The following is a 26,791-nucleotide window of genomic DNA, read 5'->3' as shown; positions in this document are numbered from 1 at the left end:
CTCATCCCAAGGCCTGACCACTCTGCCAGGGAAATTTCCATTTCTAGTATCCAACCTGAACCTCCTCAGGTGCAACTTTAGGCCCTTTCTGCTCATCCTTTCACTTTGGACATGCCAGAAGAGACTGCCCCCCACCTTGCTAAACCCTCCTTTCAGGGAGTTGTAGAGAACAGTGAGGTCCCTCCTGAACCTTCTTTTCTCCAGACTGAAGAACCTCAGTTCCCTCAGCTGCTGCTCCTAAGACTTGTTTTTCAGATCCTACTCAGGACACACTCCTGAGTAGGTCCTTTTGTGATGTGAGAGGCCCAAAACTCAACACAGAACTCAAGGGGCAGAGAGTACTGGGATGTTTTTATTCCAAAAATCACATTTTAGAGTCTCCAGGACTCACAAACTAACCAGTACTGGAGGCTACACTAAGTTGTTTCTACCTGGAAGCAAACCAGGGCAAGAAAAAGTCAATACATATGTGTATTTATAGAGAGTGAACTTCAAGTTCTGCATCCCTGCAAAGAACAGACAGAACACTGCTGTGCCCTCTCAGTGAACTCCCTGAAGATGTGTAAGTCTGCCTGAGGTCACAAATTGTACTTTTCTTGAGGACTGCTGGCTTTTGCCTTCCTTTCACAGATGGACAGACTCTCAAAGCTCCAAATAACCACTGATCCTGGACCACGGACTCCAGTAAGGCTCTTGGCTGCCACTTTGGTCTAAAAATGGTTTCTGTTCAGGTGTTGGCTCATGTTTTGAAAGGTGGCATCTATTTTTCACTCAGCATTACTGAAGGTAGCTGTTGGAAACAGAAGATGTGCACAAAAGTGAATGCAGCTGCCATATGACATTGTTACTTTATTTTTTGTTTTTCACCTTAATTGTGGAACTAAAATGTTAGAAAGTCTCAGATGGAAATTTTGGGAAGAACAGAGGCAGGTCCCTCCCTGCCTTCCAACTGGCAGGAAAATCTTGCCAATCCAAAGAATCCCAGGATCCTTGAGGTTGGAAAATCCCTCCCAGCCCATGGAGTCCCAGCTGTGCCCAATGCCCACCTTGTCACCCTGAGTGCCACCTCCAGCCCTTCCTTGGACACCTCCAGGGATGGGCACTCCAAAGCTCCCTGGGCAGCCCTTGCCAAGGCCTGAGCACCCTTTCCATGAAGAAATTCTTCCTGATGTCCAGCCTGAATCTGTTCTGGTGAAGTTTGAGGCCATTTCCTCTTGTCCTAAGAGCAGAGCCTGACCTCACCTGCCTCTTTCCTCCTGTCAGGGAGTTGTGGAGAGCCAGAAAGTCTCCCTTGAGCCTCCTTTTCTCCAGGATAAACACCTGGAGCTCCCTCAGCTGCTCCTGAATTCTCATTTCCAGGTATTACCCTGGAAGAAAACCCACTGTCTGGACTTCCAGGTCCACCACCTGCCTGTCCCTTTGGAGCCTCCTCAGGCTCCTGATGAGGGAAGCAGCGTGTGGTGTCACAGGCTGGTGACCACAGGAAGGTCAGGATCAGGACATCAAGGACTTATTGTCAGACTGTATTGATATCCCTGGGTGTGAGACGAGAAGTGAGGTTTATGAAAAAATCAATATCAAATTGGTTTTGGTAGGGCTTTACAAGGAGACCTTTTAAAAATCATATAAACCAGCACATCTTCAGAATCAATTTATACTCTGTCACATCCCTCCTGAGGTCTGCTCTCTGACAAAAGTAAGATAGGCAAAAAAAAAGTAAAGTTGACAAAGCAATTAAAATAATGAATGTACCATGTTTGGAAGCTGGCACCAAAGATGTGAAACAACGACAAAAAGGCTAAAAATAGAACATGTGGTATATTAAAAAGACACATTTTAAATACCGTCCAATATGGGGTTTTAAAATAACTCCCAAATTATGCACTATTTCTATGCTAAATAAAGCACACAGGAATTAATAAGCATAAATATCCTCATGCTGTAAAAAGTGCTATATAGATACAGAGATAAATACTGCTTGTAATACACAAATCAATGAACATATATTTAAAATTCAACCTTACAGAATCTGCTGACTCTAAATAAACTTCTTTCCAACAGTAACTTTATCTACTTAGCCAACTTCTGCCAGCTACTTCTTCCTTTTTGCAAGAAACTTTCAGCATCCTTCTAATCACAGAAAGGTCCACAGTATGTAGCAACAAATCATTTCTGCCTTATAATGTCTATTTTCCAAAGTTTTCTTTTATCCAAGTCTTTAATCCAGAGAGGAAATGAGGATAAGAAAGTGTGATGCAAACCCAAAGTTAGAATTCAGAGAGATCCTCTGCAAAAATCAATACAAAAATTGTGTCTGCCTGAAAGAATTGAGTGGAAAACACCTGGATGATGGGAATTTATGACAGCTAATAGTTTAAAGATCAAGTTTAAGATAATTGCATATACTTCCACATCTAGTTTATGTTGCAGATCAGCTAGTTTAAAATAAGTATGTATACTTTCTCTAGACTAAACAAAAAGAAAGGAAAGTTTCAGAAGGAGATTTATCCAGTTTATCACAGACATCTAGCTTCTTTCCTTAATGAAAGGAAATCCTTGATGACCCCAGGTTAAGTATTTGTGACTCTATTCAAGGTGTCTGAAGTTAAATGAATTAAATCCCACTTAGACTTTATGAATTACAGACTAAGAGCAGTAATTACTCTTTTCTTTTCACATAGCAACCCCAGAGTCTCCTGTGTATGCTGGTTAAATCACATAATGTGTTTTCCCCTTACTAGGTTTAAATAAAAGCAAAAAACTGAAACAAATATAAAAGTCTAACAGGCTCAAGAGTATGTTTCTCATAGTAAAATAAGCAAATCAAAATGGTCAGTAATTGTCTGCCCCAGCTGTTGGTCAGTCTCCAATACTGATTATGTTTCCAAGTAAATTGATTTGGGCTTTGGCCAAATATAAGATTATTTCCCTCTTCTCCATCACTACTTTGCACCTCTTCATCTACCACCTATTCCAAACCCAACAGTTTCACAGAAATATTTCCAGTCCAACATGAATCTCTGCTGGGCTTTCAGTTTTTGGATATTTCTACATTCTTTGGAGAAGTCCAGAAATGTAGATTACAGTTTTCAAAGGTTCTTTCCAACACAGGTACCTGGGGCTGACTGTAGAGTTTGCACTACGAGATAATTCCTAATCACCACCCCTATTTCAGCACTGGGGTCTGCTTTGTGCTCTGGTTTCTCATCCAGCTAATCCACTTTATCACAACAGCATCATCAGGGATCTTTGCAGGAATATTCTCACTCCATTCATCTGATTCAATAGTTCTGGAATTTCTTCTCTTTCCAGTCCTCAGGCTTCTGGTCTTTTGAGACTCAGTCAAATGTGGGTTTGAGGGACGAATCACCCCTTAGCAGAATCCCACATCTAAGCAACAGTTTTGTCCAGCAACATTTCAAAACTACTGTCAGGATTTAAGACCAGAGAATAAACTGATTCTTCTTATTAGAAATGTTGGGTTTTAAATATACACCTGTATGTTTTTCAGGCTTCGTGTCATATTTGCCAATCTTTGGGTACTTGTGCTAGAAAGTGAGGTAAAGAGCTGAGAAAATAACGACTAGGAAAATAATTTCAGTGCCAACGAATGGTGTGACATCATCCAATCAGAAATACACATATTAAAGTCTATTTTGACTTGTTGATTGGAAAAGTGTAGTCATTATGGTTGTTGTTGTTGTTTGGGTTTTGCTAATCTGCTGGTGGGTCACTCACTAATAGCAGCAAACACATTAAACAGGATTTTCCTGCTGTTTCCAGCAAAGCAGGTCATTAGTTTGTGCATCACTCTATGCTTTCTCCATGGAAAGCCTGGAGATTAATGGAAAGGAGTTGTGTAAGTAGAACTGCACTAAAAAAGCATAATAAATTGAGACCATTCTCCTTTCTCAGTGATTTTCCTTTTCAGGACACAGTCAGTTGGTTCTTGTCCTTCCTCCACTCACATGGAACTCACTTAAGATGTGAAATAAGATGACCTCACTCCCACTCTCTGATTTCCTGATAGTGGGAGCTAAAAGCAGATTTTTCTTCTGGGAGACTGTGCATCAAAAGTGTTCAGATGGGAAAGACAAACAGCTCTGCCAGTGGCCTAAAATGTCATACAAGTTTTATTGGAGACTTTTAACTTTTGAGACATCTTGGTGTCACTCTGATGTGGTTTTTTTTTCCTCAGAGAGTTGCACATTAACTGTACCACTGTCTGGTTTCCCTTGTTGTATACAGATTTTGACCACCTTTTCCAGTCTTAAACTGCCATACAAAAATAAAATTGCGGTTAGAAGGTTCTTCTGGAGGTCACCCAGTCCAACCCCCTTCTCAAAGCAAGTTAAATTGCATCAAGTTGCCCAGGGATGTGTCAAATGAAGTTTTGAAGATTTCCATGCACTGAGATCCCACAGTCTGGGCCCCAGCTTCAATATTTTACCAGGATCTCATGGCAGTTGTTTCCCCCAGCTAATCAGAATTTCCCATATCAAAAATTCCCTGTCCTTGTACATCAGCACTTTCTCATCCCTTCCTGCACCAGAAGATCCTGATCCTTAACCCTCCTTCTCCTGCCCTCAGCACTTCCCTGCTTCTTTAGATGCTTTTTACCTGTTCTGAGATCAAAGTTTCCCAGGCCAGCTAACCTGTGTGTCACAGCAACCTTCTCCAGACACTTTCTGACATCTAAATTTACTTTACTCTAATCCCATTGATTCCTTAAGCATTGTACTGTCCTGAATGCAACAAGAGGTTGGTGGTTGTTTTTTTCATTTTGTTTTGGTGTTTTTTGTCTTTTTTCTTCAGAAACGCCCCAAAATTTCCTTTTTTATTGCACTTTGAGAATTCCTTTGGCTGCACAACCAAGAGGAACTGAACCAGCCTAATTTCTGTGGGTTCAGTGTTCCATGTGTGTGGCACCATGGGGGAAAATCCCCCTGTCAGGATGGGACAGCAGTGACAGCACTTCCCTGGGACCTGGGCAGGATGAGTGCCATGAGCATCCTGCCACTGCAATGGGAATCATCACTCTTGGAAGGAATCTGGCCACAACTCTGGTGGTCTTGAGAAGCCAGACCCTACAAAAAGTTGGACATGGATGTGGTAGGAAGTGGGGAGGAGCAAGAATGTAGGCTACGAGTCAGCACAGAGGATAATTTTTCTAACTTAAATTCTGGCATATTCTGTTTCTTATATTTGAAGAATGAAGGATCCATGAAGTCTCATATTTCTGTATTTTTTCCTACATTTTCAGAATAAAAAAGAGAAAGTTTTGCCTAATTGTGCCTGTAGAATATTATAGACACAACAATTAAACAGTGTGAAATTGAATCCTCATTTGCCCTTTATCTTGGCCAGAGAATAGACTGCAGTGGAGAATCTTTTCCATTTTTCACGCATTAATCATATTTGTGTTTTGAAACATTCCAGGCAAGTACCATCCTTAGGGCTCAAAATATTTTAGAGAAGAAATGCCTTTTGTTCTATACAGAGGCAGCAGAAGTTTTAAAAGCTTCTGCCTTTGCAAAGCAAACTGAACAGTGCAAGAGGCAGCAAATCTTCATTTTACAATATATCAGGGTTGTATAAGTGTTATGTTTGTAATAAAAATATACACAATACAACCAACAGAGTTAATTATTTTTTCTGTTGGTGACTTAAACACTGAAGCAGTGTTCTTATGTAAAGTGTTGTTAACCTGTCTAAAATCTATCGTATTGACTCGTTCTCAGCAATAAAACACAATCTGCAAAGAATACACCTTCCCCATCAGTTTACCTTTACCCCTGTCCTTTTCTCTTTCTTCTCACTGATGCCTGAAAACTGAATTTGCCTTTCTGCTTGAATAGCAGACTTTCAGCAAAGTTATTTTGCAGCCAGAGCTGTGACTGATGGATGAAATTTTTAGTGCTCCATACCTGCAGCTACAGCACTTGCTACTTATGGTGGCAGAAGAGATGATAAAGACACAGGTCTTTTATTTATTCCCTTCCTCACGCTAATTTAAGACCTCTTCCTCTGTCAGCTACTTGTCTCTGCCAGCAGTGAATCAAACAAGAACTTCCCTGGATATATTAAGTGTATCTGCACAGCAGTGTTGGCATTTGAGCAGCTCTGCAGCAGGCTTGTTTCACTGCAAAGCAGCCTTGAACAAAACAGCTTTTTTAGCTCACAATTCATTCCAGAATAAAAGATAACAAAGCATTTTGTTAGAAATAAAGCTGAGGGAGTGTGTCCTATATTAAATATGTCCTGAGGGCTTGCATTTGTTTAAAAATGTCTAACTTGGCTTCTGGAAACTGAGCCCCCAGTGTAATCCCTGCCTCACTCAGCACACAGGGCTGATACAGAAGATCTTTGCAAGCCACAGCTCCTGCTGATCTGCAGAACACTGGAACAGGGACTCATAGATACATTTTGAACATATTTATACATATATCTGTGTGTGAATATATATATTTTATATGTACACACACCTGCATGAAGGTAGCAGCAGGATCATAGAATTACAGAATGGTTTGGGCTGGAAGGGACATTAAAGATCATCTGTCCTGAGGGCAGGGACACCTTTCAGAACTATCCATCAGCAATTAATAAAACAGCACAAACACCTCCAAGTGCCTCTACCTGGGGCCAAGGTATGGTTCCATGATGGTTCATACATACCCCTTCATAATGGGCACCACAAAAATGCAACACTAGGATTCTGTTCAGGCCAAGAGCAGCAAAAAAACAAAACCCAGCTATGCCTGTCATTGTCCATCTCTGAGGTACTTAAAAAGGTAACCACAAAATAGGAAGTTTTGTATGTGAGAGACTCACATGGTAGAGAATAATATTTTTAGCTGAGGATGTTTATTTTCTTGGGGATGCAAATACAGGAAAAAAAAATGTGGCTAGCAAAGCCCCAGGAAGAAGCACTGCAGCTTTGTGCATGGAAAGTATCTGTAGAAGGCAGCAGCACCATCTGGTGTTCTCTCCAAGCCCCCAGAAAAGTGCCTGATCCCCACTCAGAGCTGTCCTCTAAACTCTGACCTCTTTAACCCACTGAGTGCCATAGAAACGTATGAACTGTGATGGGAAATCTCCATTTTAATGCAAACAGTTAGTTTACATTTAAAGGTGTGCTAAAAATGGTTTTGTTTGCTACTATTGTGAAATTAATGGATTTAGGAGACAGTAATCCCAAGACATAAATCAGAGACTCACACAATGGTTTGGGTTGGAAGGGATCTAAAAGACCACCTTGTTCCAGCCCCCTGCCTTGGGGGCTGAGAAGTTTCCTCATGCCTGAAGCACTTTTTTGGAAATTTTTGGAACAGTATTTTCCTTGCCCATTAAACCAAGATGGGATATTTTTTTACCTTTGGTGGGAAGTCCTGCTTAAAACTGAAAACCAAACCTTGGATAAAACCTAAATCCAAACCTCACATAGAAAATAAATAAGTATTCTTTTCAATCCACATGAAAATAAATATGCATGGCTATTTAGGGAGAGCAATTGGCCCTTGTGTTTAAAGATTGCTGAATTTCTTTGAGATTCAGAAAGGAAGAAAGATAACCTGATACTCAATTCATATTTCCTCCTGTCACTTTCTCAGCAAGTAAAAGCACATAGAGCTGGAATGGGCAAATACTCCAGGCATAAATAAGCCTATTCACAAGCAAATATATTTGTTTATAAGTCATTATGTTCCTTCACACATGAATACTCAAGCCAAAAAGGCAGGAACTTAGATGAAAACAGGGTAAATAAATGCATGCCTCCAGCTGCAACAGGGGTCCTGCAGCTGGTCCCGGGAAATGCAACTTTATACATTCTAAACTAACCAAACCTTAAAAAATACACAGCTTCAACTGAAATAATTAAACTGAAATGTATCTCCTGAAATTGTTTGTAAGCTAATGCTCTGCAGTAGGTTTTAAACAAAAATTTGATAGGTGGAATAAACCAAATTCAACTCTCAGTCCTTTTTTAGCCCCAGGAACTCCCTTTGGCCGTGCTCAGGGTGAGCAAAAGGCAGGAGAGGAAGCAGCAGGGAGGAGATCAAGGACTGGTCTCTGGAAATGCTCTGTGTCAGCCCCACATGGAGGGGCTGTGGCACTTACTGTGGGGTAGGGGTGTGAGCAGAACACGGTGTATTTCCGGATGATGCCGTTCAGCTTCAGGGGAGGCAGCCAGGACACAAAAACCGTGGAGGCTGAGGCAGCAGCTGCTTTAACTCCAGCAGGAGGACCTGGAACTGGGAAAGCAAAGTGTGTTAGAGTGGCCCAAAAGCAGATATTCAACCATCCCAGGGTAACAGAGGAGGTAAGAGGAAAAGGGGAGTGTGTTGGTTTGGTAGCTGTGACCCCATGGACTGAGATGGACATTGTGTTAGGGAGCAGCCTCCACACTGCCCATGCCAGGGAGAAGGTTTTGGGGGCTGTGAACCCATCCTTTAGAGGGGAGAAACTCTTCTTCAGAGGGTCCCAAAGCAGGACCTGCCACTGGTGGTTAAACTTTCATGAAGTAGCCCCTCCATCCTGCATAAAATCATAGAATGAACCCAAGAATGGTTTGGTGTTGCTTTTTTATCTTTTTTTTGACAGAGTTGGAATTAAATGCTCGAGACAGTATTTCTTGTTCAGACTCAGATGTTTATTAATTCTTATCTATAAAAAAATAAAAAAGGAGCTGTATCTATCTCTCTACAAGACTTTTTAAGGATAAACTGTCCAATTACAAAATGACACCTAAATTATTTTTACTTTTAACCAAATAACCAAATACCTGTGGCCCGCAATGTAGATTTTGCTACCCAATTACAAAATACCATTTAGACCCATGAACAAGAAAGTGAAAAAGAAGGACTCAGCCTGTGCCCTAAACCTGCATCTTGCTTTAGATATATTAGTATAGTCTAAAACCTTCAACTCTAAGTTTTCCACCATGTGATATCACCCACTTCTATTCAAACTCCACACCCACAATCCCAGTGCTGTCACTCAATTTTGGAAGCCTTTTCCACAGCCTCAGGTCAAATGCAGTGTTTTCCTGGGGGTCAGTGCCTGCCAGCACAGAGAGTCTAAAATTCTCAGTGACTAGAGTTCCAACAGTTTGGGTTGGAAGGGAACTTAAATATCTTCCAAATCCTCCCATGGGCAGAGACACCCTTCACTAGACCAGGTTCCTCAGAGCTCTGTCCAAGTGGCCTTGGACACTTCCAGGGATGGGGCATCCACTGAGAAACCTGTGTCAGGGCCTCACCATCCTCACAATAAAGAACTTCTTCCCTAGATCCAACCTAAATTTCCCCTTTCAGTTTGAATCCAAATATGAAAATAGCTTGTCCATATCACAGAAATTGCCAAACAACACATTATTATAAATGTCCAGCTTTGAGCACACAAGCCGTGCCAAAGTGTTATAAATAATACACATGTGGACAGTTTAATGGACATCCAGAGCAGAGCTGGGAATTTAATGAAGTGGGGTGTAAATGAGCACTTTGCACTGCCCAATGTGACCCACAGGGTCACGATGTGTGAGCAGACATCTCCCCACACAGAATTCTTGTCCCTCACCCTGCCCTCAGCACCTCAGACCTCTCTCTGGCTCTGCAGTATATCGATTTCTCTAACTGCAGCAGCTGTAAGATAAGACATCAAAATTATCACAGAAAAACAGCTAAAACCCCCCAAACCTCCTGTCTAAAACCACGTGGAAAAAGCTTCAGCTCGGAAATGCTAAAATCTTGCTGTGTAATCTTAAATACATCCCTTTGCAGCCTTGCATTTTGGTAAAGGTTTTGATTTCATGAGCATGTGCTGTTTTTCAAACACACATTACACTGTACCATGCTCTCCAGCTATGGAAACACTCTTTCACTAATGTGCAAAATTGATAGATTTTTTTTTTCCCCTGCAAGCTGGAAAATCACATTACACACAAACTTGTACTTAAACAAAACAAGGCCTACATTTAACATCAGAATAAATGGGTTTAAAATTTCCTGAAAAACACACCTTGTGTCAAAATACTTGAAAATATGTTTTAAAAACTGTGAAAATAAAGAATTTGAAAGACATTTTAGCACTGCATGTGGTCAATATTTATGTTAAATTATTAAAATAGATATGTTGTATTGATAATTGCTACATAGGTTATTAAAAACAAAATGAAACATTTTTCTGAAATTTATTCTCTACCGAACTACTGCTTCATGAGGAATCTGATCTTTTTGTCTGATTTCAAATAAAACTACCAATATGGTAAAATTTCTAGGGCAATTACTATTGCAATGCTTGATCAGCTTTCTTTATTTTTCAGAGGAAAGAGTTATTGTGCAGTAGAGGTACAAAATCCCTTGTCCAGCAAGCTGATATTTGTAGACAAATTCTGACTCTTTGTTCTACCTCAATTAAACAAGCAGACATTATGCTGCTACAGAAATTGGCCCACAAAGAGAAGTCAGCCAGACTGGGACCTAAATTTGCTCATCTTTTGTGTAAAAATAATGTGAGAAGACCCTCAATTTTACATCTGAATAGGTGGTCCTGGAAGATGTGAGAAAAGTGACAGGCACCACTCAGTGCAACGTCCCTGGATATGCATTTTCTATTTATAGTGTGCTGAGAGCTAATTAGGCATCAAGTGAGAACGTCATGATGATAATTGCATGCAAACCCAGCCCCTCGCTGCAAAGGGGCTAATTCAGTTAGCAGCTCTATCCAATGCAGAGTAAATATTGATGCTTGACAGCATCCAACTTGTTATTTATACCCAGCTCATTAGAAATGCTATTTGCTCCCGCTGCTGAGGAGGGAAAGCTGGCTCTCCAGGGTAATTACCTAACCCACAGGAGGATTCCTTTATGGATAGCAATGTTTTCTGGAAATCACTGCAAATAGATGGATGAGGTTAATGCAATTTATTGTTAAATTAGGGTGTGATCTATAGGGACAGGTTCTGATGGTAATTGGTCATGGCTGTCGACTGTTGAGGGATTAGCTCAGAATTCATCTGGCATTTTCCAGTCATTGGGCCTATGTTGGAAACATTCCTTGTCGTTGCTGTGTTGCTGCCTAGTGTGAGGCCAGCCAAAAGAGGGGCCAAGAAAGAATGTCAGGAAGCCATATAGTAAAATTTTCAACCCAAGGACCCCTCCAGCTCATTAGGTTGGAATCAGGCAGAAGTTTTGCAGGGTTGCAAAAAATTATTCTAAATAGTCATTATTAATCCTCTTTTTACTGCACTGCTGGGTTGTGCACGTGAAAGCTGGGTGCCATTCCACTGTGTGTGTGGAAGCGTTTACATTTCCTTGGCAAGAATCCTGTAGAACCTCATCTGGTGCTTCATATGATGCCTTAAGTTTTTGTGTTCATGTTTTTCAGATTCTGTGCTGCCCAGGGGTGCAGTTCTGAGCCTCATATTCAGTGTCACTCAGCTCTCTTCAGAGAGCAGGGAGACAAAACAAATCCTTTTCCTGCTGAAAACCAAGGACAATGGTTACAAGTTTTCGGGCCCAAAAGTACAAACAATGGTGGGCTGAAGAGAGAAAACAAGAAGGATGGGACCTCACAACCTGAAGCTGTAATTGGACAATTAAACCCCAATATGCAAATGGACCAAAACTTATAAAAGTGTGAGACATCGTGACTGGTTGACCATTTTGTGTCCATTTTAGGTCCACCTTGGGTGTAGCTCTGGTCAGGCTCTTGTCCTGCCCAAGTTGTATCTTTAAAGGCCTTTTAATAAATACCTGCTCTATTCTCCAGCTCTGTTCAGTCTCTGTTCCAGGTCAGCCTTCCCAAGGCATCACACAGACTCCCACTGTCCTCTGTCCAGAGGGTAAAGTCATTGGCAAAATCCATCTCCTGAACCTCATATGAGTTATCTCAGCATTAACTGAAGCATTTCTCACTAAACTGGATTTTTTTGGGCATCTGAAGAGGTTGTGGTTGGGGAATGTGGTGCGTTATCCTGGAGAGGAAAATCCTAAGCCTTGCCAACCAAACAAGGCATTTTCCCTCATTGCCATTGCATCCCCAGCCTTTCTGGCTTCAGTCATCATAAGCCAGCAGTATCAAGAGACCTGAGCTGTCTTACTGAATTCTCCCTGGACCTTTATTTAGCACACTGACTCCCACAGCTCCCAGAAAGACAAACTGAATTTGCACAATGCCATAGATTTATTCCCCCCCCTCCATGGTCACAAGGGGTAAAACTATGGTGAGAAGCCAGAGTACAACCTGGGCTGAGCACAGAGAAGCTGAGGACTGCTTCTAAACAACACTGCAGCCTTCCAGGGAGCAGATGTGGCAAATTTAAGATCAAAGATGGCCTCATTCTCCAGCTAGCAAGGCTTTGAAAAACACGGAAATAGCATCCTGCTTTCATGTGGAGGAGAACACTTTGTATTCCTGACAGTGCAAGTGAAATGCTAAAGCAGAGCAGGCAATTATCCTGATACGACAGGGCTGGGAAACAGCATTTAGATGTGCCAGATAATGGGGAGGAGCTCCAGGAACTTTCTCATTCTCCTTTTCATAAGCAGAGAGATTATCACCATTTTTCTTCACAGTACTGAGCAGCAGGCAGGCAAAACGCACAGATTGTGGTCCATTTAAGAGTGATATTGCAAATACATTAGAAATCTGAGCCTCGTTCGGTAACAGGGTTTTAATTCTGCACGACACGGGACCATTCCATTGCTGGTTGCCCTTAGAAAAATCAAAATAAACTCAACTCCTGACTGCTTGTTCATGTAGATATCCCACTACAATGTAGATCTATGCCAGCCAAAACACATCCACACATGAATTTACTCTCACCACTTCTATCAGATCCTGCCAGCTTCCTGAGGGAAACATTTACTATTCTGCGCCTTTTGTTTCTTAGTTTAAAAAAGACAAAACTGGAGATCATTACCACTATAAAAAAGTGCATTAAGGGGTCACCAAGGGCAGTTTTTCATCACAGAGCCCAGTCACTCTCATCAGCTGAACAAGCCCAGGCAGAGCTCTGCTCCAAGGAGTACTGAACATGCACTGGACTGGATTTCTGCTTAATCACTGTAGAATAAATGTAAAGCTTGCCAGATGTTCTCTGTGCCTCTCATACCAATGGTCAGGAAGCTTGATGTCCGGGGAGAGGAAGGAGAGGAGGAAAATCTCTCTGGATTCAGGCAGAGTGAGGCTGGCAGAGGGATTTGGTACTATTTTCCCTTCCTTCCTGCTGCAGCTTTTTCCTGGCTCTGAATGCCAGAGAATTGGAAGCACGGCAGTGCTGCAGCAGCTCTGTGGCACACAAACAGCTTGCTGTGCACAGGAATGCAATTTCTCAAAAAAACCCAAAATGACACAAGAGAGAGAAATGTGTATCCTCCTGTGCTACAGCCAGCCTAGATGCCACCTCTGACAGACACCCAGGCCAAATTCCCAGCTGCAGGAAGCTTTCCTGGGATGGGGTGGGATGGGGGCTCTGGGGTCTGTGCCCTCCCATGGTCTGCTCAAGGTCAGGGCACTGCTGCCAGCCAAGGTGCTGTGTCATGTTTCACGCTGGTTCAGGCAGGAAATTCCTTGTTTCAACCATGGTTCTCTCATATTTCATTTGCAGCACAGGAGCAGGGAGGGAATTTGTCACACACGCTCCCTCTCGCTACAAAAGCGAGAAGCCTTTCAAACTGCATTTTGATCACAGCAGGGAAAAGAATTGGAAGAGTTGCTTTAATTTTTAATGGTTTATTAAATCAAGTCTCCAGGTGAAGAGGATGAGCAGCTTATTAAAAACTGTAAAGCGGAAAAGGTAAGGGACAAAACCAGAATGAATTTTTAAAAATCGGATGTTTCTTCTTGGCTTATTTTTCTACCAGGAGGAACTCCAAAAAGAGGAGCACCCTTTTCTGAAGTCAGCTTTCAGAAAAGGGGGGGGGAAAAAGCTAGATAAACCCCACAAATATGATGACATTGAAAGGAAAGCTCATTTCTTGAAAGCTCATTTCTTATTATTTGCTTGAGTTGTTCCCATTTCCTTTGCTGATCAGCAGCAGTGTCTGACCTCTGGTGTCTAAAATCAGTATCAAACATTACAAGAAATTAAAGCATCAACTCATTCCATCCAGGATGAGTGCTCCACTCTCTGGGTAATCCTTATTTTGCCCCACTGGATATTTCAAGCCTGCAGAAGAAATTTTGGGTTGATGTCTTTAGCTGAACACCAACAGAGAAGTCGCAGGTGGCCACGACTGGCTTTTCCAGCAGCAGTGGAAAATGCTGTACCATTGCTTCTACAGAGAAAAGTTTCCTCTCGTGTAAAAAAATGAAAAAAAGAGAAAGGAATTAATGAGGTGATAAGGCCTCATAGCAATAATGATATGGAAAGCTTGGCATCCACTTAGAAATATCCCAGATTTCCAGATTTTATTAGAGGAGGGTGGAATATCTTGTGCCATAATTTTATCCAGAGAAGGTCTGGGAGCAGAGATAGAAGGTTTCCAGTTCTAAGCCTTGTTAGGATTCCAATTAATTTATTTCAAATGCCGAGGAAGTGCTTAAAGTCACTTCAAGGCAGGATCTTTTAGGTGCACTGGAAATAGTCCTACTGAATTACCCTCTACAGAACAATTTTCCTTAGAAAATTACAGTAGAAATGTCCATTCTTCTGAGGAATGAGGCACCTGTTTGGTGCATGGAGTTTTGCAATGTGAATGCTCTTTTCCTCTTTAATTTCCACACCCTTCAGGATGTTTAGATACAGGATTTTGAGTTTGGCTTACTCTTAACTACAGGTCACTGTATATTCCACTACAAAACCTTTCCTGCCCTTAATAAAAAGTTGTGAAGCTGAATATGAAATCATTGCATTTTTTGGAATACCTTTCCATTTAGTCTTCTGGACAAAAGATTTAATGAATGGAACCAGTGTGAGGCATCAGAAAATCTCTGGAAAGTTTTGTCAGGCTGCCTTTAGGGCGAGTTATTGCTGGGCTGCCAGGAGGATTAAAGGTAAGACATGAGCTGCTTTGCACAGCTGCCAAACACAGTCTGAGGCAATGTGCTCCTCTCATCAGAGCCAGAGATGGAGACAGCAAAAGAGCCACCACCAAGAATTAGGATGAGCAAATGAGGAAATGAGGAAGAGGTGGGCTAAGGGGGAAACAAGAAGATGAAGATGATGAAGAAGATGAAGATGAAGAAGAAAAAGATGAAGAAGACAAAGAAGGAGAAGGAGAAGAAGAGGAAGAAGACAATAACAAAGAAGACAATGAAGACAGAGGACAAAGAAGAAAAAAAGAAAAAGGAGAGGGAGGGGAGGGAGGGGAGGGAGGGGAGGGAGGGGAGGGAGGGGAGGGAGGGGAGGGAGGGGAGGGAGGGGAGGGAGGAGAGGGAGGAGAGGGAGGAGAGGGAGGAGAGGGAGGAGAGGGAGGAGAGGGAGGAGAGGGAGGAGAGGGAGGAGAGGGAGGAGAGGGAGGAGAGGGAGGAGAGGGAGGAGAGGGAGGAGAGGGAGGAGAGGGAGGAGAGGGAGGAGAGGGAGGAGAGGGAGGAGAGGGAGGAGAGGAAGAAATGTTTGGGGCTTCTGCCATGAATCAGATATCCCCAAGACCAGCCTGTTCCCAAGCTCCTGGACCAGTGTGGGATACTACTTCTGGCTCCTGGTGACTAAAATCTCACTTCCAAGGCTCAGGGCTGAGAGCCTTTGTGTTCAGAGAGAATTCAGGGAAAGCTTGCTATGCTGGAATCTACTTGACAAAAAGTAACTAGAAAATGCAGCATATGTTTTGCAGGTCTCTTGAATTTTAGATTTCACATTTTAGATTTTTTTAATTGAAATAAAACCATCTACTTCCAAGTACTAGGTATACCAAGAGAATCTGAGTCAGGACCTGGGTGCTCCAAAGTAAAGGGACTGTTAAAGGACTTTAGTCTGATATCAGAACATTCAGTGTTTGAGACACACAAGTCTAAAGCCAAGCAATTTTCATTTACTACAGCTTCATTTACTACAGCTACAGCTGGAGCCAGGCGATCTAACAATGTATGTAAATTTTAGAATGAGTCCCTTAATATTTAATTGGAAAAAAATTATTAACTTCTATAATGTAATTTTTTATTGGCAAAAAAGCACTGAAAATTCATCATGTCACTTAATTTACTGAACCTGCTCTCTTGTCACTTTTGTAAATCTCATTACAAATAAAAAAAAGTTGGCAAATATATTCATATATTCACAAGTGGCAATGAAGTGGATAAATAAGGAAAATCCATTGACTAATTACCTTGAAAACATATTGTATAAGTCATAAGAGAATTTACAAATGGAACACTATTGAAGTAATCTCATTGAAAGGACTGTGGGCATTTTTATCTGCACCACAAAAACTCTTGATACAGTTTTTCAAAAGCATTTAGGGGATCCAAAAATATATTTATACATCTCACAGCATTTTCAAGGCATTAAAAAAGGTTAGAGACAAAATCTCCCCTGAATTTGGCATTTCAGGGCTTCAGAAATAGATCAGTGCATGGCATCCTACAGAGGCGACCTGAAGTGATTATAACAGCTACAATTACAATAAAGTGATTATGGAATTTCACGTGTCTGTGTATGATTAAAAGTTTCTTGAACTTTCAGCATTATGAATTCAATTTTCCATGCTTTGGTCTAGGAACAAAGGTAAGACCTTTTTGTTCTTTATTTTGCTTTTGAGGGAAGAGTATATTTACACTGAAAATAATATCCTTAGCGGGATCTAAGTATCGTAAGACTGTCCCAGAACAGTCTCTCCTCCTTTCTCCATTTTCATAGAATATCAGAATTTTCAACTCCTGCCATGGGCAGAGACACCTTCCACTGTCCCAGGCTGCTCCAAGCTCCAATGTCCAACCTGGCCTTGGGCACTGCCAGGGATGCAGGGGCAGCCACAGCAAATCAGGGCACCCTGTGCCAGGGCCCGCCCACCCTCATAGTAAAGAATTCTTCTAAATATTTAGTCTTATTCTACTCTCTTTCCCTTTCTCTCATCCCGCCTTGTCCTGTCACTCTATCCCTTGTAAATATTATCTTTCCCAAAGCTTCTCCTGTCCAGGCTGAACAATTCCAGCTGTGCCAGCCTTTCCTCCCAGCAGAGCTGCTCCAACCCTCTGCTCATCCTGGAGCCTCCTCTGGGCTCTCTCCAGCAGCTCTATGTCCTCCCTGTGCTGGGCCCCAGGGATGAGTTTTCAATCTTTGCATGTCTGTGTACAATATTTTCCTGAGACAAACAAACATTTCCTGGAAGTGGGAATGGGAAATTCTTCCACTCTTACCATCCTCTTTAGTGCGGGTGAAGATCTGCTCGCTCCTCACTCCATCCCCAGCTCGGGTAAAAGCCAACACCTGGATGCTGTAGTTGGTGTATTTTTCCAGGCCATCCAGCTCCAGGGATGGTTGGGTAGTTGTGACATTCTTTATCTCTCCCAGCTCTGTAAAATAAAATATAAAGGAAGTGGAATTATTGCCAAGTTCACTCTTCTTGCAGGCATTGATACCTGCTGTGGAAATCTTGGGTGTCCCAGACAAGTAATGCTTCATTATTACAGAACAGCAATGAATTATAATGAATTAAAATGAATTCATTTATGTTCTGACCTCTTACCAGTTGAAGCAGACCCACTTTTCATTTTCAAACTTTTTTTGGTTGCAATTTAAAAAAAAATATGATGAAGAGAATTGAAGAAATTCTACAAGTAATGAGATTTTTCATAAAGAACAGATAACAAGAAGAGATTATTGTGAAACATCCCCTAAAGAAAAAAAATGAGCACATAGTTTATCTTCATAAAGATTTTCTGGTTATGAGAAAGACCATTTCTCATAAGGAAAATGAAGAATAAACTCCCCTTTATTTTAAAATATGCAGCAAGTGCTGCTGCAAAGCACTTGATAGCAGCAATACTGGCTAACAATAGATTTAAACACAGTAAAATCAGATTTACTTGCAGAAAGATGATGCACTTCATATGATTTTTTTTCCCAGCAAGCTAAGAAGTACAACCCATATGGCAAAAAAGCTTTGAACATATTTAGGACAGCAAATAAAGTTGAATAAATAAAGAAAATCCAGTTTTAAGCATGGCATGAACATCATCTTTTTTCATCATGTTGTAAGACATCACATAGGAGCTTAGATGGGATAATATCCACACAGGATCTGATCCAAAAGTACAGGCGTCACTGTAAACATTTAATTTTATGCCCTACATGTCTACATTATTTCTGTATGCTTCTCATCCATTTTTAATCTTTATTTTTAAAGGAATTTGTTGCCGATTTCCAAATATTTTTGAGTCTACCATTACCAGCAGGGACAACGGGCCTCTGGGTCACATTTCCACTCCAAATTCCCCTTTCCACACTAACAGAGGCCAGGATTTGCACAACTGCAGGCTAGAGTGAACTCTGGTTCTGGTGGATGAAAGCAAAAGAAGGGAGACAGCTGTGAAAAATCCACAGGCAAGTGGAATAAAGTCACGTGCATCTCAAACCTACTAATTTGTTTAATTTACGAGAAAGGGCCATACATGGAATTATCACCACGCAATAAACTGCAGATTAGTAAAGCATCAGAATTCTGCTTTGATCCTTTCACTCAGTCTCTTCTCTGGAGCCTATTTCCCCAGGAATTATGCTAAGAGTACAAAACAGCACAACAGAAGAAGCTAGCATGGAAATAACAAGCTTTTCCCAGAGACATTTCCTTCTTTTGCCCTCAGCTATGGAGAGGAAATGCATCCTACCAAAAAAAAAAAAAAAAGTGATAGCAGATGAAGTAGGCAAAGTGATAACCAACCAAATTATAGTGAAAACCCAGTTTGGGTTGGTTTGTTCTAGATTCATGTCATCATTCTTTAAAAAACCCCCAACATTCTGGACTCCAGCTGAGATGAAATTTGCTCAGGTCATGTTGGGTACCATGGGAGATGTGTGGAGTGTTGCAAACCCATTGTGGGAGCCTTCCATGAGGTTCCTCCAGGCAGCTTTTGCTGCTCTGTTCAGGCTCTAGGAAAAAATTGTTCCCTCACCAGGTACACAAAGTTTTCTCAAAAGCAAAAAGAAAATGCCTTCACAGCAGAGAGAAAATGCTATAAAGGCCACACACAGCTTTTTACTTGGTAATAGATTGGTGTCTCTCACCTCCATCCAAGAGGTTGGCCCAGTAGATAACTCTGAATCCCTGCAGGATCCCATTCAGGGTTTCCTTTGCCAGCGTTGACCAGGAAATGGAGATGGTTTCTGGGGACGTGGCAGTGGCTTGCACATTCCCTGGAGGGCAACTGGGCACTGGAATAAGATATTCACCACGTTAACACAATGAAAACAATTCAATATTCATCTTTTAGCTACTCTTCATTTTCCCCTCCATCCCACCACACAATATTTAATTACCATTACACATTTTAACAATGCAAATCCTTTATCCTTGCTACAATCCACATTTCTGCAAATGCAGCTCTTTTCCCTGGAATGACTTTTGATGTACTGCTTCCCTTGCTGACTTTTCTTTTAATAGGCTTTTTGTTGCTTCTTTTTGAAATATAATCATGTTCTGACACCAAAATGTGCAGAACATTCTGTAAGCAATTTAAATATATTTTTTAAAGTTTGCAGCCAAATTTGCATCTTGGTGGGCAGTTCTAATGTCCTTTTAAATTTGGTGAAGGGGGAAAAAAGTGGACATGTCTTTAAAAAAAACATAGGAAAAAATGGTCATACTATATTTTTGCTAATATTAAAAAATAGGAAAAATCAAACAAATCTAAGGCATTTTCTGTTGGCCATTTAGTGTCAAAGTAATACAGCAGAATTAATAACTGGCATTGCTGTAAAAGCTCATGGCATCTTTAATTCAAAGAGAGACCCAAAATTGAGTGACAATCAAAAAAAAATTTCCAAGAAAAGTAAGCATGCTGGATTCTGAAGGAAAAAAAAAATCCCATTTATTATAATATAAAATATATGCCTGTGTGAGCATACTGCCTTTTGAGGTCTTGCAGCAAGCTAGGCCTAGAAACATTCAGAGTAAAAGAAAGGTATCAGTCTTTCATGAATAACTTGCCTCAAAATCTGCGTCTCTTGAGGATTTTAGATGAGTGATATTCCATTTTGTCCATGTAAAAGTCAGATTCCAAGCTGGCACTGGTTTCAGGACACCGATGCTGATTTACGGTGGCTGAAAATCTGACTTCAATGGCCTTTAGGATTATTATTTGCTGTTATACTCTAAAATACTGAACTCTCTTTTTTGGGTATGAGATCATTCTCTTTTTCCACTAGAGGACTCCCTCTCATTGTTTGAGAAGTACTTTTTATGCAGTTTGAAAAAAAATAAACACCAAACTACGTTATTCCTTGGATCAGACGGTGATTTTTGCCTGAAGTAGCAATGATTTTTCTGTCACTGGATACCTTTGAAAAAACACACATCTCTTAAGACTGACAGGACAGTGCAGTACAAGAGCTCCGGTTACACAGTAGATTCGTTTGAAAATAGTAGAAATCCAACAAAAATTACAATATTGCTTCACCTTTCAGAATTCCACCTCTCAAAACTATGATGAGATCACTCTGGAGGCAAGGATGAAACCACAACAGTTGCAAATATGAGAACACCAGAGCATTTGACTTCTTAATTAAAGTTTTTGTCTTAGTCAACATCATTCACGGCAGGATATTTTACATAGGTGGAGTTATTTTTATTTACCTGATAAAATAAACTCACTCCTGCAATGAAAATCAGACAAGCTCATTGAGCAGGCTCTTCTCTTACACCTTCCTATCTAAAGACTGCTTTTATACCATCTCTACTTTAATCATCACTAATCAACAAAGAAATGCAACAAGATAAAAAGACACAAAATAACAATAACAACACGAACAATATATCCCATGAGAGTCGTTTGCCAAGGAACCCACCGTCCTCAAGAGTTGTGGTGATGATTTCCTGAGAAGAAGGTCCAATCCCAGCCCGATTACAGGCCTGTACCACCATGCCATACTGGGTGAATTTTTTCAGGTTATTCAGTGTATAAACCTCACTGTCCCCGGTGGTGTCGATGCTGATGATGTTGAACTGGAAATTCCCCCCTGCGCTGTACTCCCGATACCCAATCTGGTACCCACGGATAATTCCATTCTGCAAATGCTTCTTTGGAGCCTGAACAGAAAATGGAAAGTTACACATTGAGTGCACACATCCCAAGTCAAGTTGTTCCTCCTAAAAACTTTGGGTGGAAAAAAAAAAAAAAAAGTAGGTAGTTGAACTTTAATTTTTTTCCTGCTGAATGCAAGTCTATTTCAAGGCAACAATTCAAAAATACTTCCTGCATATGAAACAGCTACATTTTTCAATCTTAAAACTTAAATTTCAGGTGTGGCTTTTTTCAAATCTGTGCTGAAAGACCTTCAAAATGGTTCATGCACAGAAAAATCCAGCGAGACACTCTTTGAGTTTGAATATAGGATGTTTTGTTCTCTTTTCAGGTGAATCAATCCAAGCTGAGTTGATAAGGGTATATTTGCATTCCAGGCCACCATTCACTATTAATTGTTTTTTTTGCCAGGAACCCCCACCTTTCACTGAACCTTTAGGAAGGCATTTATTGATCTGTGCAAGGCAGTCACAGGAGTTTATTCAGTCCTGTGCATTAGGAAAATTTTATGCTGTGCTTTGAGATATGCTTCTGTTCATTCAGTGTGTCGTGTAGAAAGATGATTAGATAATGAGTGCTGAAGGCAACAATGATTTGGAAAGCAGGGATTTGCATACTGAATAGCTGCAATATATCTGGCATTCAAGGGATATGGACAGCACAAAATGGTCGGCCATAATTATGTGCCACATTTCTCAGTCACAGTGCAAGATTCTCTGCTCCTGACTAGGGGAAATAATTTGTGTGCTCTGCAATATAAAATGTGATCTAGTGCAAAGCAGAGATTTTCAGCTCAGAGAAAAAGCCTGTTATTGACAGCAATACCTATAAAAATACCATTTAAAAAGTATTAGATTAATTTCCATATATTATAATGTCTGATTTTCTATCAATATGAGACATTATTAGTATAAGCATTTTAAGGCACAGTTTGTAATTCAGGAGCAAAAATATTTTTCCAATCCTCAAAACCTTGTTCAAACTCCCCACAGAGGCCCACAAGCTCATCTGTCCCACTGTCCCATAAAAAAAGTGTTTGTGATGCAGTTTACCAGCAATGGGCTGGACTGGTAGAGGCAGCAACTTCTGTTGCTTCTATATCCCATTAAATCTCCTGAGGGGCAGATTCTCAAGAAAAACACTAATTTCTGCCACAGGACCTGCCCGTTTTGGGGAGTTTATAGTCCACTGGAGATAATAAACCAGCGTGAGATTTGCCATTCATCCACTACCATCAAAACCATTGCTCTGCAAAAACCAGCCCCCACCTCAAATTTAAAATGTGTGTCACTGTATGCAATTGATTGATTGAATAATATCTTCAGATGTTTTTCTTTTCTCCCTCTTGCCTGAGAAACAGACACAGAACTTGAAGTGATGATATAATTCCAATTTCCATTATATTACTTTGACCAGATGTAGCTGATTGAATTAGCAGATTCAGATCTTGAGATCCTTGTAAGTTACATGGCAGGGCTAAGGACAGTGTTTTGGGAATCTAAGAGTAGAATTGTTTCCTGATTGAATATTTCTCTGGGTTTTTTGGTCAAAAACTCCCCAACTCCTTTAGAAATATTCAGGTCATTTTTTTTTGTCAGAGCCCTTTGTAAATGTGTTACCTGTTCTGGACAATTCCATGGCTTTGTTGCCTTTAAATGTTTACAGAAGGAGGCTTTTAAGCTGGGAGTGGAAACTAAGGTCAGGTTTTTGTTGTTTGAGTTAAGATATATTTATGGAATCACTGAATGATCTGGGTTGGAAGGGAGCTTAAAGTTCATCCACTTCCACCCCCTGCCATGGGCAGAGACACCTTCCACTGTCCCAGGCTGCTCCAAGCCTCCTGTCCAGGCTGAACAATCCCAGGCTTTCCTCCCAGCAGAGCTGCTCCAGCCCTCTGCTCATCTTCACTGACAATAAATTGACTTCTAGAGAAGCAGTTTGAGCACAGCAGCCACAACACCCTCTTCACTGGGAATTCTACAATTATACTTTCTCACTTTGAATTGGAATAAAATGACAAACTTTGAAATTTTCATGAACTTCGTCATAATTGTTTTAAGTCAAAATATTTTTTCTTTAAATAAAGCATTAAAATTTTATTTTTCCCCACTTTGAATCATTATACAATATAAAACAAAACCCAAGTCACTTCAGGACAAAACATTAAAATGTTCTGCTTCACAACAATTCCAATGTTCCTTGTTACTATGACTTTAATACTTCATTTTGAGTTGACTTTTTGCACACATGACTCACTTGATAAATATTCCTTCTGGTGTAGACAATTTTTTGATAGGAAATTGAATGAAACGACTTAGTGTTCTTGGGAAAAAAATATTGTAAACCTTGTCAATATCCATAGAACAGTATGAAAAAGTAGATTTCAGTCCATGACCTCACTGCTTTTCTCTCAAAATTCAATATTCTGAAAACAGAGTATCTGTTTGACTTCTGTAAATATGATATTATATAGCTTTGTCTGTGTGTGTAAACAGAAATAAAGTGGAAAAGGAATATTTCCCATGTCTAAATTTAATGCGGCCATTTACCTAATGTAAAGTTCTACATGAAAAAAATTAATATTTTCATGCTCTTTTCTAAATGAGAATTCCTGTTTAATTCCCATTATCTCTGCACCAGTTTAAACTACCAAAACGTGAAGAGTTTTATTTAACAGCTCAGTCTGAAACCCAATGTCCTATGTGGACACACAGATATTGGATTAAGCAAATTACAGGACAATACAACTTTGCTTAACTGGGATTTTCTAAGAGTGGGCAAGACAAAACTTTAAATGAAGATTTACAGCCAAAGCAAGCTGCAAAAATGGGATTTAATACAAGATGAAAGATAATCGATGTGCAAGTCCCTGCTCCTTTTGCTGTTATTGATGCTGTATTTTAATAAAGTTTGCCAGCTTTAAATATAACCATGGTTTTCACCACAATCCTGTTTGTTCAATGCCATCATAGCCTTTCATGGCAGGTCCACATGCCTCCAAAATAAAAACTACCAAGGTCAGGTTCTTTTCTTGTTTTTTTGGCTTCCATGACAATGTAAGATTGATCTCATGCAGTATTTCTTTATTTTTTATTACATTTTATTAGACACTCAAAGAGTAGCTTCTGCACAGCATCGTAGGAACCTACCCAAAAGCCAGGATTCACCATGGAACCAAATGGATTACGTCTGTGGGACCACCCTAAAGTTCCTTTTTGAGTAATGAATCAAAAATGCTCTGACCTGGAGAAAACTGCAATAAAGCAAGGGAAGTAAGCAGCTCACTCCTGGTTTTAGAGTTTTTAATAGGGAAGAGAAGATCTCTTAATCAGCTTAAAAATTTTCATTCAGGAAATAACTCTTCCAGGAAAGGTAAGACTACACAAGATCTATACCTGCCCAGTGACTTCACCTTAAACTCATTCCAAATTGTGAAAATCCAGCTCTCCCTTCAGCTCATGAAATCAGGCTCATGAAGTATGCATTCAATATACAACGAATTTCTGGGAATCTCTTGTTATATTAGATACTGAACCTTGCTTGACAAGAATTCTCAAACCAAATTCCAAACATGATTTTGAGAACAGAACCCCAGCACCTCGTTTGATATCTTTCAATATCAGACATCACCCACAGCCCAGGACACAGTTGTACTTGAAATGTCCTTGAAGTACAAATTAAACTATATTTTAGGCAGTTATTGAAACAAAGGCACGGGAATTCTGTTTGTCCTATAGCTGCCTGTTCACATCTGCATCTATAAAATTTAATGGCAAAACCTCACAAACAGCAGCTATAAACTCCAGCAATGAGGCAGTGGTGCCCAACTCCTCTTGCTGCTTTTAAAAGCATCCCCCAAAGTGAACTTTCTAAGAAAGAAAACAAAGCTTTTCAATATACCTACCCATGAATCCATAAAAACAAGTTCAGATGTAGAAGCTTGAAGATTATAGTTGACTTGATCAGATAGTCACAGTTCTTAAGTGGTTTAAAAAAGAAAAAGCCTACTAAGAATTTATTTCAGTTGTTGAGAATCACCCTACACCCTTGCATGGCTTCAAAAATGACTTCCTTTGCTCTGTGGACTGTGTTTTGGATTTAAATCCATGTCTTCTCTAAATACATTGTTGTGTTTCACTCCAGGTAAATCTGTGACCAAGCAGCTTTTGGTTTTGGAAACCATTTGCCAAAAAGAAACACTGATATAAATTTAAGATCTGAACAAGATCCAAGAATCAACATTGCATTTTTTGTGACCTGTGCAGAAGAGGTTCTGAACCTGCCTTTGAAGGAACTGGCCTGAACCTACACTATATTTATTATTGTGCAATAAATAACCAATCACCCACAATTATTTAGTTAATAAGCAGAACCTCACTGCTCCTGACTTTTTGAATAATCCATATAATAGGACAAAAGCCACATCACTCCCATTTTCAGGAGTAACTAACATCAGGATAGAAATTAATCATTATTATTATGCCACTATACCACTTCAGCTCTTAATATTACATATTTCAGAATTGTAAATATATAGAATTATCAACACAATATACAAGCAGTATATATCACAAAAACATTTAAAACATGGTTTAAGTACCTCTGGTATCATACCAAAGCATTTAAAACTTTCTATCATTGACAAAAAACTGAGAAAAACCTGTAAAAATTGAGTCACATGACATGCCAGATTTCTTAAATTATACCAGCTGATGATATTTTTATATTATTTACTCTTCATCAGTTCTCACAGACTGTACTGAGAGACTCATACTGCTGACTCTGTGTAGCAAAAATCTACCCCAAAGTCTATTGCAATGGGAAAAAAGATCTCATTGGTTCCAATGGTTTCTGAGGAAGCTTTGCCCAGAACCACGGTGAAATTTTGTGAGTGTTCATTTCCTAAACATGTGGCCTTATCTCTGAAATCAGAAAAAAGAAGGAAATGCAAGCAGCTGCTACTTTTACTCTCCAATGGAAGTCTTCCTTTGCATGATGCTTCCTTCAGTGGCAAATATTTTAAGATTTGTTGACAAAGGACACCTGCAATGTCTGTCCTAAATAAAATAACCAAGGCACAGCTGTTATAATGCTCCCCTGAGAGCATCCAAATACTGACAGAACCTATCTTCTCCATGGATGTGTGAGTATTTACCTTCCAGGTGACTCTGATGCTCTGTGAAGATATAGGCTCAAGCTGAACATCCTGAGGTGGACCATCAGGGGCTGGAAAGAGAAAGAAAATGCATCAAAACTGGCCCCCCACAGCCCAAGGAATTCAGCATTTCACATAAAACATCATCACCTTTACACCCCAGTGTCACATGGAAAACTTCACCAAACAAAAGCAGGGCCAGGAAGTCTTCTGCATTCAGGTGTCATCTCTGGCCAACAGCAAAATACAACATGTGCCAAAACATACCAAGAGGGTAAATAAAATGGATAGAATAAAATGAATAATAATAGTGGTTTTCATAGCTAGAGGTAGTCTCACAGTGCCATTTCTCCATATCTGGAGATAGGCAAAAGGAATTCTCAGCAGTCACAACCCTGTGGGTGACAGAAAAGCTCACTGGAAACTGAGCACATTCAGTCCAATATCAGATATTTT

At 40.3% G+C, this 26,791-nt stretch overlaps 1 protein-coding gene across 1 annotated transcript in view; it reads right to left on the bottom strand.

The window, feature by feature from the left end:
• Window positions 1-26,791, bottom strand: part of DSCAM (DS cell adhesion molecule) — a 388,992-nt gene that overhangs the window by 67,963 nt on the left and 294,238 nt on the right. Inside the window, exons 15-19 of the mRNA XM_066314168.1 lie at window positions 26,336-26,406; window positions 20,945-21,185; window positions 19,166-19,312; window positions 17,299-17,454; window positions 8,119-8,252 (exon numbers count right to left, since the gene is read on the bottom strand). Of these exons, the coding sequence (XP_066170265.1) occupies window positions 8,119-8,252; window positions 17,299-17,454; window positions 19,166-19,312; window positions 20,945-21,185; window positions 26,336-26,406 (749 nt within the window). The remainder of the gene's footprint in view (window positions 1-8,118; window positions 8,253-17,298; window positions 17,455-19,165; window positions 19,313-20,944; window positions 21,186-26,335; window positions 26,407-26,791) is intronic.

This window comes from Sylvia atricapilla, chromosome 2, assembly GCF_009819655.1.
Source record: "Sylvia atricapilla isolate bSylAtr1 chromosome 2, bSylAtr1.pri, whole genome shotgun sequence".
NCBI classification, from domain to species: Eukaryota; Metazoa; Chordata; class Aves; order Passeriformes; family Sylviidae; genus Sylvia; species Sylvia atricapilla.
The sequence above is the reverse complement of the archived record's forward strand: the minus strand, read 5'-3'. Positions and strand labels throughout refer to the sequence as shown.